Consider the following 19473-nt stretch of genomic DNA (forward strand, 5'->3'; position numbering starts at 1 on the left):
ATCGGTTTGGTTCGGATCAAAATTTCGGGTACTTGGGTTTTAGTAAATATTATTTTTAAATTGAACCAATCCTAATGTACTTTAATAATCCTACTACATTAATTAATTGAGAAGAACAAATATGAAATTAACTTTAGAAAAACATAATTAAGCTTAGCTAATTAATTAAATAAAGATAATTAATTAAATAAGAAAAAAACTGACAGATCAAATATAAAAAAATCTAGAAAAATGAAAAATATATTTTATCTCTCTAATAAATTATGGACGAAAATTACTAAATATTTTTTTAAAAAAATATAAACTAATCAGAATTTCAAAAACTTAGATTTTATATCCAAGTACACAATAAAATTATTTTTAATAACTAATTCTTGAACATTTTGTTAAGATTTCAAATTATGATTCTCCTATATATCATCTTTATTTTCTTTTATTTACAATTTTTTTTTGAATTTTCATATAATACTTATGATTAATAAAATGCAGAATTTTTTCTGCATATGTTATATGAAATTTTTTAAAACGAACATATATTATTCAATCTATAAAAAATGTGTGTTTTAATTTCCACATTGGCTGGTTGATAAAACTAAATTTATATAGGTGATAAATAAATAATTTGTATTTGTTCACAATTATAATATTAAAACTATTACTTCATATTTCACAAAATAATGATGCAAATGCAACAAACAAACAATATAAAACTGTAATATACGTCAAAAATAAAATATTATAATATTCTAAAATAATATTCTAAAATTAGTAGAGATTCAAAAAGACTAATAGATTTAAAGAACAATTAAAAATAAATATTATATCAAATAAAATAACTTTAAAAAAATATAATAATAATTTTTATTATTATATTAAAAAAAATTTATAAAATGTTGACATGTGCTTTAAGTACGGAATATCTCCTAGTTATATATATATAAATGGTCTATGAGCTTCATAGTTATTACCGTCAGCTACTCACCTTTATGTCTAATTGTCTTGTAGTTAATATAGGTTGGGTATGTGATAAACAAAATTACAGGAGGATAAATGTACTGGTTGATTCTTTCTTGGACGAACCTAGTTTTGAGTCATTTCTTCACCCACATGAGTCGCTTTCGGTTTTCATATATATCTATCGCCGAAATAAGGATAGTTTTGATAGTTACCTTCCCTTATCGCCGAAATAAGTAAACTTGAAAAAGGAATCCTAATTACTTTAATAATTATATAAAAATGGGTTCATGAGCTTGATAAGTTACCTTTATGTCTCATCTCATTGTCTTGTAGTTAATATAGTTACTTATGTGATATCTACGTTACTATAAATTCCACCCATTAAAAAATGTTTTCCTATTATTAGGAATTATTGAACAAAGAACGAGACAAAAATTCAAAAAAAGCGTGAAGGACAAGTAGCGCCAGCTCAGCTCAGCTCAGATGATATCTACGTGAAGGACAAGTAGTGCCAGCTCAGGTGATGACCCACATTCAGGACCACAAGCAGCAGCTAACCGTTTTTGCCGCCGAGCTTATAAAAATAAAAGTAAAAGGGGTATTCGACTTATTTACTCCCTGCAAAGAGAACAGGTGATGTCACTACAATAACACCAAGGAGTGGCAATTTTGTAGAAGCGGCTAGAAGGGGAACTAGAGTTATTGAGCAAGCATCTATTTCAAGGAAGTGTATGTATGAGAGAGAGAGGTAAGGTTAAGTAGAGAGAACAAAAACAAAGAGTAAACTTTGTGTTTTGTGTTCTTGGGGCAACAGAGAGAGACAAGAGAGATTGAATCGAGTGAGCTTGTAAGGGGTTTGTGGGTGAGAGATTTCCCTGTGTTAAACTCTGTGATTAGTGGATTTCGAGAGATGGATCTCGGCCAGACGTAGCTTCCTCGTTAATGGAAGTGAACTAGGTAAACATTTGTTTGGTTTGCTCTGTTTTGTTATGTTTTCTTGGTTTTGTTGCGTTTTGAGTTCGTTGAGTGTTTTACAAACTTAGTTAAGTTCTCCAAATCCTTGGTTTAAGCTCATTCAAGCTAAAGACATCAACTTAGCATCTATTTAGCTTGTCAAATTGTGATATGAGCTTTGGTTGCGTTGTTTGGTCGTTCTGTAAAGTCCACTCAAGCAGAGGAACCATGTCGTCAGCAAGGATCGAGGTGGAGAAGTTTGATGGACGAGGAGACTACACGATGTGGAAGGAGAAGCTGATGGCTCACTTGTAAATTTTGGGTATAACGGTGGCTCTCTCAGAAACACAGGCTTAGTCTTAGCTCCCAAAGAGACTAAGGGTGACGAAGGTGGAACCAAAGAAAAGGGGAAAGAAGCAAAGGAGATAGACGAGCTTCTAGCGGAGAAGAGGAGAAAGGTAAGGATCACCATAGTGTTGAGCGTTTTAGACCAAGTGCTGAGGAAGATCAAGAAAGAGAAGATTGCAGCTTCTATGATTAAAGCTCTAGACAACTTGTACATGTCTAAAGCTCTTCCTAACCGCATCTACCTGAAGCAGAAGCTCTACGGTTGCAAAATGAATGAAAACATGTCTGTTGATGGTAATATCGAGAGTTCCTTCATTTTATAGCTGATCTAGAGAATACAGGAGTTATAGTATCAGATGAGGATCATGCTATATTGTTGCTTATGTCGCTTCCTAGGCAGTTTGATCAGTTAAGAGACACCCTGAAATATAGTACTAGAAGAACTAGGTTAACACTAGATGAGGTTTTTGCTGTTATATACTCTAAGGAGCTAGAGTTTGGGTCAAATAAGAAGAGTATCAAAGGTCAAGCTGAAGTGTTGTATGCGAAAGACAAAACTGAGAACAGAGGAAGGCCTAAGCAAAAGGAGAAAGGAAACAAGAATAGGTCCCGATCTAAGTCTAAGAGTAGAAAAGGTTGATGGACTTGTGGAGAAGAAGGACATTTCAAAAACGCATATCCAAACAAAGGCAAGTCGCAAGGAAATAAGAAGGATCAGGGAAATGGCAGCAAAGGAGAAGTTGCGATGGTGAAAGGAAACTCAGCTGATGGTGCAGGGCTTTATGTGTCCAAAGCATTACATTCTACAAATGTAAATTTGGAGAATGAATGGATCATGGATACAGGATGCAGCTACCACATGACTCACAAGAGAGACTGGTTTGAAGAGATAAGTGAAGATGCTGGAGGATCAGTGAGGATGGGGAACAAAACTACATCAAAGGTCAGAAGCATCGGTAATGTCAGGATCATAAATGAGGATGGATCTACAGTATTTCTAACACATGTGAGATACATTCCTAATATGGACCAAAATTTGCTATCTATGGGAACAATGGAAGAGAAGGGATGCAGCTTTGAATCTAGGAATGGGATCCTAAAAATAAAAGAAGAAAACCAGACCATTTTGGTGGGAAAGAGGCATGAGAAACTTTATCTTCTTCAGGGAAGACCTGAAACTGGTCAGTGTCTCGCAGTTGAAAGATCACCTGATGATACATTCTTGTGGCACCGGAGATTGGGCCACATAAGTCAGAAAAACATAGAGATCTTAGTAAAGAAAGGCTTTCTCGACAAGAAGAAGATCTCAACCTTAACGGTTTGTGAAGACTGTATATACAGGAAAGCAAAGAGATTCAGTTTCGTTTTAGCTACCCATGGTACTAAAGACAAACATGACTATGTACATTCGGATTTATGGGGGGCTCTATCAGTTCCACTATCCTTGGGGAGGTGTCAGTACTTCATCACGTTCATTGATGATTACTCATGCAAGACGTGGGTTTACTTCTTCAAGCACAAGGATGAGGCATTTGAAAAATGTGTCGAGTGGAGTACCTTGGTGGAGAATCAAGCAGAGAGGAAGATCAAGATCTTAAAGACCGACAACGTTATAGAATTCTGCAATCACTTGTTCAATGAGTTTAGCAAGGAGAAAGGCATAGCGAGACACAGAACCTACGCATTCACGCCCCAACAGAACGGCGATGTAGAGAGAATGAACCGGACGATCATGGAGAAAGTAAGAAGCATGTTAAGTGATTCTGGAATGCCTAAGAAATTTTGGGCTGAAGCTACAAACACGGCAGTTATATTGATCAACAAAACACCCTCGTCTGTAGTAAAATTTGAGATTCATGACAAGAGATGGACAAGTAAGTCTCCAGTTTACAATTATATGAAAAGGTTTGGATGTGTTGCTTTTGTTCATGCAGATGAAGGCTAACTAGTGTCTAGAGCCAAGAAAGGAGTGTTTCTAGGCTATCCATAAGGAGTGAAAGATTATAAGGTATGGCTACTAGAATAAAAGAAAGTTGCAGTAAGTAGAAATGTGTTATTTCAAGAGAATGCATTCTACAAGGATCGGATGCAAGGAAATCAAAACTCTGAAGAAGAAACCTCAAGCGGTTCTCTGGACATTGATCTTGAAGATACTGGTGACACAAGCTTGGGTGGACATCTCTCAGAAGAAAGAGGATCCCTAGGAGATCATTCACCTTTCCAAGATGGTAACCTTACAGAGGAGAACGCAGTTCCTCAAGATTCCGAACATGATTCACCTGAGAGTTATCATCTGGTTCGAAATAGAGCTAAAAAACATATCACTGCTCATAGGAGGTTTGATGTGGAAGGCTATTTTTGTGAAGAAACCAAGAAACCAATGATGAAGACGAATTTGATGGAGAGGCTCTGGTCACCACAATCGATGGAGACATTGCAGAACCGGCAACCTATCAAGCAGCACTAAAAGATGCTGATTGGGAATTATGGAGAGGAGGAATGCTCGAAGAAATGAATTCTTTATTAAAGAATCACACATGGACTGAAGTCATACCACCTAAAGGACAAAGAATCATCAGATGCAAGTGGATTTTCACGCATAAGCCTGGGATTCCTGAAGTTGAGAAGCCGAGATTCAAGGCCAGGCTTGTTGCTAAAGGGTATGCACAAAGAGAAGGTGTAGATTACAATGATTTTCTCGCACAAGTGGTGAAACATATGTCCATAAGGATCTTGTTAGCCATTGTCGTAGAAGAGAATTATGAGTTGGAGCAGTTAGACGTCAAGACTACATTTCTCCATGGTGAGTTAGAAGAAAATATCTATATGGAGATCCCTGAAGGTTTTGAGAGTCAGTTCCAGCCATGACAAGTGTGTCTACTCAACAAGTCACTATACGGCCTGAAACAGTCACCAAAAAAGTGAAATCAGAAATTTGACAGTTTTATGACTGAGATTGGTTTTGAGAAGTGTGACAAGTGTATCAAGACCCTTGAGGATGGTTCTAAAGTTTACTTGCTCATCTACGTTGATGACAGGTTGGTGGCAGCAAAAGACATGAGTGTGATTTCAAGTTTGAAATAGAAACTCAATGAAAGATTTGAGGTGAAGAACTTGGGAGCAGCAAAAAAGATACTCGGCATGGAGATCATAAGAGACCGAGAAAGAGGAACACTGAAGCTCTCCCAAGAAAAAGGTTTTGGAACTGTACAAGATGGAACAAGCTAAACAGCAAGATACTCCACTAGGAGGTCATCTGAAGATGCAGGCTGCATCTGAAGAGCAACTGCTCATAGACAAGAAGCACATGAAGACAGTTCCATACTCTAATGTCGTTGGGAGCATTATGTATGCTATGATCGGGACAAGGCCTGACTTGGCCTATCCCGTTGGAGTAATTATCAGGTTTATGAGTAAACCGATCAAAGAACACTGGTTAGGAGTCAATTGGGTGTTAAAATATATCAAGGGAACACAGAAGATGAAGATATGCTATAGAAAAGGGTCTGATTTCCTCATCATAGGTTATTTTGACAATGACTATGCATGAGATGTTGATAGGAGAAGGTCTATAGGTGGCATCGTTTTCACCCTTGGTGGAAATACTATCAGTTAGAGATCAAGTTTACAAAAAGTAGTGGCTTTATCCTCCACTGAAGCCGAGTACATGTCTCTATGTGAAGCAGTAGGAGATACATTATGGCTTAAAGGTTTACTAAAAGACTTTGGTTATGATCAGAAGGCAGTTGAGATTTTCTTTGACTCTCAAGGTGCCATAGCTCTTTCAAAGAACAATGTGCATGATGAAAGGAAGCATATTGACATCAAGTTCCACAAGATCCGAGATTGTGTAGCAAATGGAGTTGTGGAGGTGACAAAGATATCCACGGATGTAAATCAAGTAGATATCTTCACCAAGGTTTCGCCCGTTAGCAAGTTTGAAGCAGCATTGAACTTGCTACGTGTGAAGACTGAGTAATCAGACTCAGGAACCGGGATGGAATCCAAAGACTATTCAAACCAGATTCTCTCTCTCTCTCATTAAAAGTAAGTACACTTGACATGTTTTCTTATTTTTGTTCTTGATTCACTAGGTGGAGTTTTGTTAGGAATTAGTGAACAAAGAACGAGACAAAAATTCAAAAGAAGCGTGATGGACAAGTAGTGCCAGCACGTTCAGAACCACAAGCAGCAGCTAACCGTTTTTGCCGCTGAGCCTGTGAAAGCAAAAGTAGAGAGAAAAAAAAACAAAGAGTAAGCTTGTGTTTTGTGTTCTTGGGGAAACAGAGATTGACAAGAGAGATTGAATCGAGTGAGCTTGTAAGGGGTTCAGTGGGTGAGAGATTTCCTTGTGTTAAACTCTGTGATCAGTGGATTCCGGGAGACAGATCCTGGCCCAGACGTAGCTTCCTCGTTAATGGAAGTGAACTCGGTAAACAATTGTTTGGTGTGCTCTTCTTCAGCACTAGAGCGAGAGACCGTATGTTGGCGTTTGGAGGACCAAGAGATCAGACTATCACCAAGAAAGACGGCATAACCGGAGGAAGTTTCCTTTACGAAACAAAAAAAATAGAAATTAAGCACCTAGAATTTTAGTCTTCACTACAAAAGATTTCCGCTGCCAAGATTTGAAAACGGGATTTGCACCCAGAATTTCATAGTTTTCAAAGAGGAATTTAGCCAATGTGCTACAACGGATTGTTTGTTAAACAAAGAATATATATTACACATATACATCATTTTAATTTCCTTTATGAAACTAAAGAACAACTTCGAGGATTTGAACCCAAAATTTTAGTCTTCAAAGAGAATTTAGTCAATGTGCTATAGTGGATTGTTTATAAACAATAAATATATATACTACATATATAAGTTTCCTTTATCAAACAACAAAACAAAAAATTAAACGAAAGATTTTCGCAGTTGGAAATAGAACCTAGAGTTTTAGTCTTCAAAGAGATTTTTGGCTAGTGCACTACAAAAAATTTCCACTAACAGGATTTGAACCCGGAATTTCATAGTTTGCAAAGAGAAATTTATCCAATGTGCTACAACGGATTGTTTATTCAAAAAAGAATATATATTACACATATACATCAGTTTAATTTCCTTTATGAAAGTAAAGAACAATTTCGAGGATTTGAACTCAAAAATTTAGTCTTCAAAGAGAATTTAGTCAATGTGCTACAGTGGATTGTTTTTAAACAATAAATATATATATATATATATAACATATATAACTTTTCTTTACGAAACAAAAAAAAAACAAAAATTAAGCGACAGATTTTCGCAGCGAAAATAGAACCTAGAATTTTAGTCTTCAAAGAGAAATTTGGCCAATGCACTACAAAATATATCCGCTGTCGGGACTTGAACCCGAAATTTCATAGTTTCAAAAGAGGAATTTAGCCAATGTGCTAAAACAGATTGTTTGTTAAACAAAGAATATATATTACACATATACATCAGTTTAATTTCCTTTATGAAACTAAAGAACAACCTCATTCTACAAATATTAGTTTCGTTTATGAAACAAAAAAAAAATTAAGCAAAAGAGTTTCGTTGCCGGGAATTGAAACTAGAATTTTAGTCTTCACAGAGAAATTTGGCCAATGCACTACAAAAATTTCCGCTGCCAGGATGTGAACCTAGAATTTCATAGTTTCCAAAGAAGAATTTAGCCAATGTGCTACAACGAATTTTTTTGTTGAACATAGAATATATATTACACATATACATCAGTTTAATTTCCTTTATGAAACTAAAAAACAACTTCGAGGATTTGAACCCAAACTTTTGTTTTTCAAAGGGAATTTAGTAAATGTGCTACAGTGGATTATTTATAAACAATAAATATATATACTACATATATAGGTTTCCTTTACGAAACAAAAAAAAACAAAAATTAAGCGAAAGATTTTCGCAGACGGAAATAGAACCTAGAATTTTAGTATTTAAAGAGAAATTTGGCCAATGCACTACAAAAGATTTCCGCTGCGGGGATTTTAACCCGGAAGGGTGAACCTTTGTTTTCACATCTTCCCCTCTCAACCAATCAGAATGTTCTATGTAATATTTCATTTAAAAAATAAATCAAAATTAAATTAAAAAATAAAACAAATTAAGGAAACAAATTATGTATACTTTTATTTAAGAGAAATTAAATACTGGTTTGGTTTCGATTTTACAATTAAAAAAAAATATATGTCGGTTTGGGCTTACAAATGAGGTGGTTAGTGTTTAGATTTTACAATTAGAACAAACTTATATGTCGGTTTGGGTTTACAAATGAGGTGGTTAGGGTTTAAATTTTACAATTCAAACGAAATTATATGTCGGTTTGGGTTTACTAATGAGATAGTTAGGGTTTAGATTTAACAATTAGAACAAAATTATATGTCAGTTTGGGTTTACAAATGAGATGGTTAGGGTTTAGATTTTACAATTTGAACAAAATTATATGTCGGTTTGGGTTTACAAATGAGATATTTAGGGTTTAGATTTTACAATTAGAATGAAATTACAGTATATGCCGGTTTGGATTTATAAATAAGATGGTTAGGGTTTAAATTTTATAATTAGAATGAAATTATATATCGGTTTGGGTTTATAAAGAACGGTTTAAGTTTTTTAATTTTATAATAATGTATACATATTTTATTTCCTTATTTTAGAAAAGGGTGGGTGAATGAAGAGGTTCGCCCCTAGGGGTGAAACCAAGTATTGTTCCCCGTAATTTCATAGTTTACAAAGAGAATTTTAGTCAATGTGCTAGAACGGATTGTTTGTTAAACAAAGAATATATATTACACATATACATCAGTTTAATTTCCTTTATAAACAATAAATATATATACTACATATATAAGTTTCCTTTCCAAATCCATTAAAATCATAGAACCAATAACCCCCTCTCAGTCTTTTAAGAGAATTTAGTCAATGTGCTACAGAGGATTGTTTCTTTAACAATGAATACATATTAGATATATACATAAACTATTATTTCCTTTATAAAACAAAATAACAAAAAAGAAGCAAAAGTTTTGTTTTGTCGAGATTTGAATCCGGATTTTCATATTTTCCAAAAGAAATTTAGTCAATGTGCTACAAACGAATTGTGTTTGTTAAAAATGAATATATATTAGATATATACATCAATTTTGATTTTATTTATAAAACAAGATAACAAAAAAATAGGCAAAAGTTTTTAAATAGAAATTTAGCCATTGTGCTAGGACAATTTTTTTGTATTCGATAAGTATATATTAGATATTTTTAAAAAATATTTTCATGGGATTCTATCTAGAGTTCAATGTTTACTGTTACTAGAGTTAACATAATGGTTCAAGACTTCAAGTGGGAATAACGTCAATAACGATGACGGTATCATTCTTCCTTCTCTCCCGAGGCGATATCCCAGCGAACAAACAAAACCACTTTTTCTTCTTGTTTTTCCGGGCCGCCGGTGTTTGCCGGTGGTTCCTGTCCAGTTTTTTAATTATTTTTCCTTATTTACTAATAACTAGTATGGGATTACATCGGATTTGCCGATTAAATTTCTTCTTCAGGATGGCAGCAACGTTTGTGATCGTTTTCCCAATTGAGACAAACGGTTACCATTTTTTTCAAAACCTTTGCCAGATCCGAAATCAGAAACACCTTTCCCAGAGATGATTACATCGATTGATTTGATTATAGGTTTATGTGTTCTACGATGGCTAATTGCAGTTTGTTTTCCCTTTCTCGTGGTGATGGTTGTGTTGGTGACTGTACCAATGAATTGGGTTGATCAGATTCAGAGTCAATCAAGACTGAATTTGTTTCCAACGGCGTCAACAATTAGTCAAACGCAACCAACTTCGATTAGAGTCTTTTCTTATGGTGATCTGAAACGAAATCCTTTCTGGCGTTTTTCTCTGATAGTTATAGAATTTAAAGAAGAATTGAAAGACAAATTATAAGAATATTTGTCTTATTGCTTAAGAAAATAACTCAAAACTTAAGCTCTCTCTTCTCTCAAATCTCTCTTATCTTAAACTCACAAACTCTCTTAGGTTATGCTACATCTTAGCATCTCCTTATATATAAAACTCCTAAGTATATTTTCCTAATCTTAAATGAAAAACTTCTTATTCTATTAAACTTCTTATTCTATTATATATAAAACTCCTAAGTATATTTTCCTAATCTTAAATGGAAAACTTCTTATTCTATTACATTTAGATATCTCCTAAATATAATCTCCAATTTCCATTTCTCTTTGGTTAGCTTGATCTCCAAGCTTACTTCACGCTTACTCCAACATTCTCCCTCCTAAGCTTGAAGTCTTCTCCTCCAAAGTCCTTAACACCAATGAGTTCTCTCATTTCCTTGTACTTGATTCTTCCGAAAGCTTTTGTCAAAATGTCTGCCTTTTGTTCATCTCCGGGAACATGCTCAACCTCAACTTGTCTGTTCTCTACACACTCACGTATGAAGTGATATCTCGTGTGTATGAGCTTACTCCGACCATGGAACACTGGATTTTTAGTGAGAGCAATTGCAGATTGATTATCTATTCGAATCATTACCTTTCCACTTGGTATCTCGGTGATTTCACTAAGTAACTCCTGGAGCCATATCGCTTATCTAGCAGCCTCAGTAGCCGCCATGAATTCCGCCTCACACGACGATAAGGCCACCATCCCTTGCTTCTGTGAGCACCAAGAAATCAGACTGTTTCCAAGATAAAACACGTGACCTGTTGTGTTCTTATCATTGTCCGGGTCTACGTTATGGATGCTGTCACTGTAACCAATCAGACTTGTCACCTATGTAGTTGACCTTGTAAACGTTAAACCTAGTGTGGTTATTCCTCGCAAGTACCTCAAACACATCCTCGAAATCAATCCCATGTCTCTGGACCTATCCCTTTGCAACAAGCCTAGCCTTGTATTTGTTTTTGCTACCGTCAGAATTTTTTTTAAGCTTAAAGACCCATTTTAGTCCTATTGGCTTTGCTCTGGGTGGAAGTTCAAAAAGATCCCAAGTCGTGTTCTTTGTAATAGAATGAATCTCATCCTCACAAGCTTGCATCCACTCTTCCGATTCTGTTGCTTCGTAAAACCCTTTTGGCTCTTCGTTTATCAACATTTCTCCTTCTGCTTCAGCTAATAAAATGTAATCATTGAGGTACTTGGGTCTTGTAATTGCTCTTGTTGACCTTCTAAGCATCGGTTGTGGACTTTGATTGACATCATCAGAGTTGTCTTCTTCACTCTCATCATTGTCTTCAGTATTACTATCGGGATCATGATTTAAGGTAGTTGGAACTACCTCCTCTGTTCGCACTTCCTCTGTTCTCGCTTCTGCATTGAGCGGCTCAGAATCATCGATACCATGATTTCCAAAAACTTCAAAGCTTATTCGAAATTCTCCAGCTTCTCCTTGCTCCATACTACTTTGACTCCAATTCCAGCCTGCTGCTTCATCAAAAACGACATCCCGACTTACCACTATTTTCTTAGTGTGTGGATCATATAAACGGTAATCTTTGGATCCTGGCTCCGTCCCATGATGGACTAACACTCGTGATCTATCATCCAGTTTTTTCAAGTGTGGAGCTTCAGTTTTCGCATATCCGATGCAGCCAAACACCCTTAGATGATGAACATTTGGTTTCTTAGATGGATCTTGTAGCGACTCTGTTTATGAGATACATAGAGCGTCTCACTGCTTCACCCCACAGAGAGTTCGGGACACGCATATGTTTGAGAATGCTCCGGGCCATCTCCATCAAACTCCTATTACGCCTTTCAACAACTCCATTATGTTGCGGAGTGTTTGGAGCCGTAAGATGTCGTTTTATGCCTGACTAATTACAAAAATCCTTGAACTCCTTTGAAACAAATTCACCTCCTATATCTGTCTGAAACGTTTGAATTCTTTCACCGGTTTCATGCTCCACCAAACTCTTGAATCTCATGAACTTGTTAAGAGCTTCACTCTTTTCCTTCATCAAAGTTATCCACATATATCTCGAATAGTCGTCAATGAGTACAAAAACATATTTGTTTCCAGCCATTGTGCTTGGTGTTATGGGACCACAAAGATCACCATGCACCAATTCAAGTACTTTGGTTGCTCGAAACATAGTACAGTGTGGGAAGGCTTGCCTTGCTTGCTTTCCAAGTAAACATGATCCACAAAATTTCTTTTCAAAGTTAGTAAGCGGAATTCCCATGACCAGTTCTCACTGCACCATGGATCTCATGTTCTCATGATTAATGTGACCTAACCGTGCGTGCCATCTGCTCAAGTCACTTGTTGTTTCTGAGTACAAACATGTTGTGTCTTTGATCCGCATATTCACCTTCTAGAGTCGATTCTTTGATCTAATAGCTTTGACAAGCAGCCTTCCATCTTGATCGTGCATTGTTAAGTTGTCTCCTCTCATTCTAACATCACACCCTGATTTTGTAGCTTGTCCAAGACTAATGATGTTGCTCTTCAATCCAGGAATGAAATAAACATCAGTTATTATCCTCAGCTCTCCGTTTTGATCAATGAGTTCAATCGATCCCTTTCCTTTGATGTCTATGCGGGAATCGTCTCCAAAACGCACTTTCCCGGTAGAGTTTGGAGAAGTATCGTCGATCTCCAGTCATGTGGTTGTTGGCTCCATTGTCGAGGTACCAGTCATCATCTCTTCCGACATTAGTCTCATACATGCTAGGAACAACTTTCTCTTCATTTAGATACACTACCTTGTGTATCATGAGCTCATCCGCCTCTGCTGTACTCTTGTTGTCACTCTCTTGCACTTCTTGTAATTTCAAGAGCCGATCCGGGCAATTGGAGGCGAAGTGACCCACTTTATCACATCGATAGCAGGTCACCTTTGAATTGTCTCTTCTGCCATTAAATCTTCCGCGTCCTCTTCCTCTGCCATAGAAACGTCCACCACGTCCTCTGTATCCTCCGGTGAACTCACGGTTCGCTGTTGAGTCCAAGTTTGCATACATAAGTTTGCTTTGATCTTCCTGAGCCTCTTCTTCCTCAAAAATACGTTCTTCATAAACCTTTAAACGTCCGATGATATCTTCAAAGCTTGTTTTCTTGAGATCTAAGACTTTTTCAAGTGAAGCCACGATATGTATGAATTTTCTTCTTGGAAGACTCTTTAGGAACTTGTTCACGATTCTGGGTTCTTCAATTTCTACCCCAAGAGCAGCTGATTTAGAGGAGATTTCTGATAGCTTGCCGACAAAGTCATCGATTGTCTCTGTATCCTTCATCTTCAAGCGATCGAACTCAGCCATCAATGTTTGCAGTCTTGCTTCCTTGACCCTGTCCACACCTACGTGTTTGGTTTTTATGGCATCCCAAACTTGCTTTGCATTATCCAGTTCTCCTACTTGTAGCACAAGCGCCTCCAGAATAGATTGGAAAATCAGAGTTGTGGCCATATCATTCTTCTCGGCATCGGTTGATGTTTCATCAATGATTTCCTAGACTTTGTGTACCTTAAGAAGAATTTTCATCTTCATAGCCCATATTGTGTAGTTGGTTGCAGTTAGGGTAGGACACTTGATTGATGAGGAAGAGCCACTGCCTCCCTCTTGTAGCTTGGCCAGCGACGTGTTTGTTGATTCCGTTATTTCACCCATGGCGTCTTACAAATCCTCTTGATAAGCTTTGTAAGGTTCAGATACCAATTATAGAATTTAAAGAAGAATTGAAAGACAAATTATAAGAATAACTCTCTTATTGCTTAAGAAAATAACTCAAAACTTAAGCTCTCTCTTCTCTAAAATTCAAAAACTCTCTTAGGTTATGCTACATCTTAGCATCTCATTATATATAAAACTCCTAAGTATATTTTCCTAATCTTAAATGGAAAACTTCTTATTCTATTACATTTAGATATCTCCTAAATATAATCTCCAATTTCCATTTCTCTTTGGTTAGCTTGATCTCCAAGCTTACTTCAAGCTTACTCCAACAATAGTGGAGCCTATTATTGCTTGGCGAGTAAATGTGATTTCTTCTTCTGGATTTATTCAAGTCAAGCTCGTGATCTCCGTGAAGAGTTTATCAACTCTCCATGATGACCAATATTTTCAATATTCTTGTGAAGAAGATATAAAGCATAAAATTCAAGGAATATATTGGTGTTTTGGTCGGCGAATATTGGATCCTGAAAAGTCAAGTCTATATAGGAACAACACATCGATGAAAGGTAAGGTGATGTGTGAAACTAACCGGCAGAGAAGGGTATGGCATCCCAGAAAACATGATCAATATCCACTTTAAGTAACATATCAGTGTTTATGTTGAATCAAATTGATGCAAGAAGCATCTGGGAGTTTCATCTATAAGGTGTTAGCCCTTAACAAGTATATGAAGAGGGATTTTACAGATTTCATCTGTTACCTGTAAGACTTTCGTTTGGAAAATAGGATTACTTCACATCGAAATTGTGTTTAATTTTCTTTATTTGATTCGATGGTTGTATTTGAATAGATGTATAATGTATCATGTAACATTTTTATAATATAATAAAATTGATTTGCCGTTAAAAAAAACGATAACGGTATCCAAATTTGTAACTAAAAAACGAGAAAAAAAAGAATCGTCGTAAGTGTTTCAAAATAGTAATCCGTTAAGCCCATTGGACTATTGGACCGTTAGCCCATTTATATAGATCTCAGAGTTCAATAAAACACAGATCTTAACCCCACTAGCGTGGCTAAACACGTGTCAGATTCAATGAATCAGTCATCTTCAGCATCCGACACTTGTCAGCCTTTCAGTGGAAGCTCTTAACTCTACGCCTCGAAAACAGTTTTATTTATTTATTCCATTTTCGATTCAGTCTCTTCTTATTCCCATTTTTTTCAAACCACTTGTAGCAATTCGAATCAGATCTTCAATCCAACCAAAAAGAAAAGGTTAGATCTCTCTCTTCTTTCTCCCTAATCTTCGTTCGTTCTTGCTTTTTGTTTGTGTAGATCGGATGATTCTATAGATCGATCTGATCCGATTCGTTTAAGTTTTCGCTGTTTCTTATCACTGATTCAGTGTGAGTACGAGTGTCTTCTCATTCCGATTGGTGTGTTTGATGTTAATTTGGGGATTTGGTTTTGATTCAGTAGTTTCTGCTTTAGATTCGTAATCTGTAGATCTTAATTATGGTTCTCGTTTTTTTTTATTCAATTGTTTTTGCGTTGAAGGATTTGATCTAGATTCGTTATCTATGAAGATTTAGTGTTGAGTTTGAGTGTGTTCTTGAATCTGTGAAGAACGTGGTTAAGTAGATGAGTGTGTAGATGTTAATTTAGGGTTCTGGTTTGATTCAATTTGTTATGCCTTTAGAATTTGCTTTATGTTGTTAAATCCGTGGAGAACTTGATTAACTGGATGAATGTGTATATGTGAAATTTTCTCTGTAGTCTTAATCTGTGAAGAGGTTGATTTAGTGGTGTAGATGTGATATTAGTTGTTTCTGCTTTGTTGGATTTACTTCTTGATTTTTAATCCGTGATGAACTTGGTTAAGTAAATGAGTGTTGAGATGTTAATTTGAGTTCTGGTTTTGATTCAGTTGTTTCTGATTTTGTAGGATTTTGTTCTTGATTGTTAAATCGAAGATGTCGACTGAATCATCAAGGGAAGAGAATGTTTACATGGCGAAACTAGCTGAACAAGCTGAACGTTATGAAGAAATGGTTGAATTCATGGAGAAAGTTGCGAAAACTGTTGATGTTGAGGAACTCTCTGTTGAAGAGAGGAACCTTCTCTCTGTTGCTTACAAGAACGTGATTGGAGCAAGAAGAGCTTCGTGGAGAATCATTTCTTCGATTGAGCAGAAAGAAGAGAGCAAAGGGAACGAAGACCATGTTGCTATTATCAAGGATTACAGGGGAAAGATTGAAACTGAGCTTAGCAAAATCTGTGATGGGATTTTGAATGTTCTTGAAGCTCATCTTATCCCATCTGCTTCACCAGCTGAATCCAAAGTGTTTTACCTTAAAATGAAGGGAGATTATCACAGGTATCTTGCTGAGTTTAAGGCTGGTTCTGAGAGGAAAGAGGCTGCTGAAAGCACTTTGGTTGCTTACAAGTCTGCTTCCGTAAGTGTTTCTTTACTTCATCATTACAACATATTTGACTGTTATGTCTTGTGTGGCTATAATTGATTTTGTTCTTGTTGTTATATTCTCTGTGATAATCCAGGACATTGCCACTGCTGAGTTAGCTCCCACTCACCCAATAAGGCTTGGTCTTGCCCTCAACTTCTCAGTGTTTTACTATGAAATCCTGAACTCGCCTGATCGTGCTTGCAGCCTCGCAAAGCAGGTTTGTGTACACCATTCATTTCTTACTTCGTGTGAAATTGTTAACTGTAGTCTCAATGAATGAGTCCTTCTGGATCCGTTCAGGCATTTGATGATGCTATTGCTGAGTTGGATACATTGGGTGAGGAATCATACAAGGACAGTACACTGATCATGCAGCTTCTTAGAGACAATCTCACTCTCTGGACTTCAGATATGACAGTAAGCATCAACACAATATACATTTGACCATTGTTTACCTTACAAAAACTTCAACATAGGATCTTTAGATGGCGATATAGTTATCAAGAGATTCTTAGTTCTGTAATTTGACATTATTGTTTCTTTCTGGTCATTAGGACGAAGCAGGAGAGGAGATCAAAGAGGCAGCATCGAAGCCTGATGGCGCAGAGTAAACCCGAAGAAGAGGAAGTCACTTTATTTTATAAAAAGTAGAAACTTTCATGTGATAATCTGAGTGAGGGATAGCTCAGGATTCTTATAAGGACACAGTTTTATTGTTGTTTGTTTGTTTGGTAAACAATTTGAAAACTACTTGCAATTGATTCTTCCTTTAGGTTCCTCAAAATTTCCTATTCTCCTAATGAAATCAAAACTTGTTTTTCTTCTTCTGACACTGCAGTTTTCTTATCAGTCGATTTTTTTGGTTCTAATTACAGTTTAAAAGAACAACACTAATAATTGTTGAATCACCTGAAACCTAAACTTGTTTGTCAATGACAAATTGTCATGATCTTATTGTTTCGCTTAGTGTATTGTGTTGATTATTTCCATCACAAAGGTATTGAACAGAACAGTGCGGTAGTAGATAAAACAAGAAACCATATTTATGAGAAAATGTTGAATTCAAACCAAAAAAAAAATATCTGAAACAACACCAGGGATAGACAAGTTACTACTAATATTAGAAGAGATGAACAAAACCATAATAAAACCCCTTAATATGTAGCTAGCTAATTAACACTTCCTAGAAGTTATTACTAGACCAAAACCCCAAGTTCAATGGCTGTGCAGAAGAAATAAACTAGATCAATCAAGTTAAATCGAGTCAAGAGAGAAATCAAACATTATCAGACACCAAATTAATGAAGAAGCTTAGTATGTCTCAAGAGCAAAGCAGACTACTCCACGGCACCTGAAAGTCCAAAGACTGATCTTGTCCCCGGCTTTTAAGTTGTTACCCTTGACGACATCGTTCCACGCCCAGTTCAAAGCGTAATTCAAGGTTCCATGTCCAGTTTCCTTTTCCATCGGCCATAGCTTGAAACGCAATCCCCACTTTTCACATCTTTGGTTCACAAGAATTGTTCCCACACCGATAGTATCATCCTCGTTTTCGATGTATTCCTCTTTATTCATGGCTCGAGACTCCCTCGGCGTCAAGAAATCGTTTCTGATTAGCTGCTGGCATGGGATTAAGAGACGGCACTGAGTTGAACTCACATCAGTCGGTGTTAGACCCCTCTCAAAGATCAGCAACGGGTTTGCGGCATCAGCTCTCATTCTACTCATCACCTGAAAAATCCACTCCGGTGCATCTGTATCCGTCCTCCTTTGGAAAGAAGCAACCTTTTCTTTCTTGACATTACCACTCTTCCTCTGCTCCACGGCACGCCTCTTGCCGCTTGTCGTCTTCTCCTTTAGGCATGGTTCGTAACTAGGGTCGTTCGTCTCTGTCTTCTCAGACTTAGCCGTGTTATAACAACGATGGTTCAGGAACGATGAAGACATAGAAGACGACGCCCCATCAAGATCATCCAAGTTTCGTCCTAGGTTACTTACCAGTCTCTTCGACTCATCACGGTAGTCGTAATCTTCACAGACAATCTTAGATTTCCCCTTCTTTGCACGTAGTAGCTCCGCATCAGACACCAAAGGCTCATCTAAAAAACTAGGGTTTTGTGTGCTTTTCGTCTCGTGATCATCGAGCGATGAAGAAGATGACATCATAGAAACCCCACTAGGGTTTTGTTGTGTGTATCTTCTCCTCACCAAAGACGACCTTTTCTTCCTCGGGAAAAGATAGAAGAAACTCTTCTCGCTATCTTCTTCTTCCCCACGACGACGACGTTGTTCTTCTTCCTGAACCATAACCGCAGTATCCACAAGTAAAAACAAATTCGACCACATATCCTTACCTGAATCCGTGAGATGATTCATACTCATGGTGATCGAATTGAAAGAAACTCAAAAAGTTGTGAGAGTGAAAGACGGACGTGATCAGGAAATTGTTATTCAGAGGGAGAAACAAGCGAAACTGAAGAGAATTGAAGAAGTGCCTTTCTCTTGCCTTATATACTTACATTAGGGCTAGGGTTTTTTGTTTTTCCATCCTTCGTTTGAGTTTAGTGGTTTAACTATTGTGATTAGTAACTAATGATCGTGATTAGTAGCTAATTATTGTGATTAGTAACTAATTAATGCGTTGTTGTCAAGTTAACATGGATAATTAGGGTAATGCTATAATTACGATTTAGCCCCTAATTGGTATTTTCTTTTTCCAGAGAATGAGAAGAGAAGTGTAGTGATAAAAATTTTGGAAGTTTCTCTGCAGCTTCGTTTTTGTTTCATTTGTTGTTGTTGTTGTTGTTGTTGCTGTTGTTGTGTATTTAATTTTTTTATCGTCTTTTGGGATTTACGTTCGACTTCATACAATCTAAAACCAAACCGTATTGTCACAACTTTACAAGTGAGACAATGTCTACATAAAAACTTGAGATTTGAACATATAAAATTGCAAGAAAATAGCTGATGAAAACCCAAAAAAAGAACTTGAGGTATATAAACCTAAAAATGAAGGATGATTATCACAGCCACAAACAGGTATCTTGCTGAGTTTAAGGCTGGTTCTGAGAGAGGAAGTAATGTTTTACGTC

General features: G+C 36.6%; 2 protein-coding genes across 3 annotated transcripts in view; one reads left to right on the forward strand and one right to left on the reverse strand.

Annotated features, from left to right (window-relative positions):
- Positions 15089-19473, forward strand: part of LOC104719517 (14-3-3-like protein GF14 psi) — an 11416-nt gene continuing 7031 nt past the window's right edge. The window contains exons 1-5 of one of the 2 annotated variants that reach the window (XM_010437454.2): positions 15090-15191; positions 15862-16372; positions 16476-16598; positions 16682-16798; positions 16936-17165. In XM_010437454.2, the coding sequence (XP_010435756.1) occupies positions 15890-16372; positions 16476-16598; positions 16682-16798; positions 16936-16992 (780 nt within the window). In that variant the 5' untranslated portion in view covers positions 15090-15191; positions 15862-15889 and the 3' untranslated portion in view covers positions 16993-17165. Of the gene's footprint in view, positions 15192-15861; positions 16373-16475; positions 16599-16681; positions 16799-16935; positions 17166-19473 lie in introns of those variants that run through there. The other variant, XM_010437452.2, reaches the window with a different exon arrangement.
- On the reverse strand, positions 17551-18763 carry LOC104719891 (B3 domain-containing protein At5g38490-like). Its single transcript, XM_010437878.2, has one exon. It carries the CDS (start codon positions 18761-18763, stop codon positions 17693-17695), a length of 1071 nt encoding a protein of 356 aa, XP_010436180.2. The 3' UTR covers positions 17551-17692.

This window comes from Camelina sativa, chromosome 10 (assembly GCF_000633955.1).
Source record: "Camelina sativa cultivar DH55 chromosome 10, Cs, whole genome shotgun sequence".
In the NCBI taxonomy this organism is placed as follows: domain Eukaryota; kingdom Viridiplantae; phylum Streptophyta; class Magnoliopsida; order Brassicales; family Brassicaceae; genus Camelina; species Camelina sativa.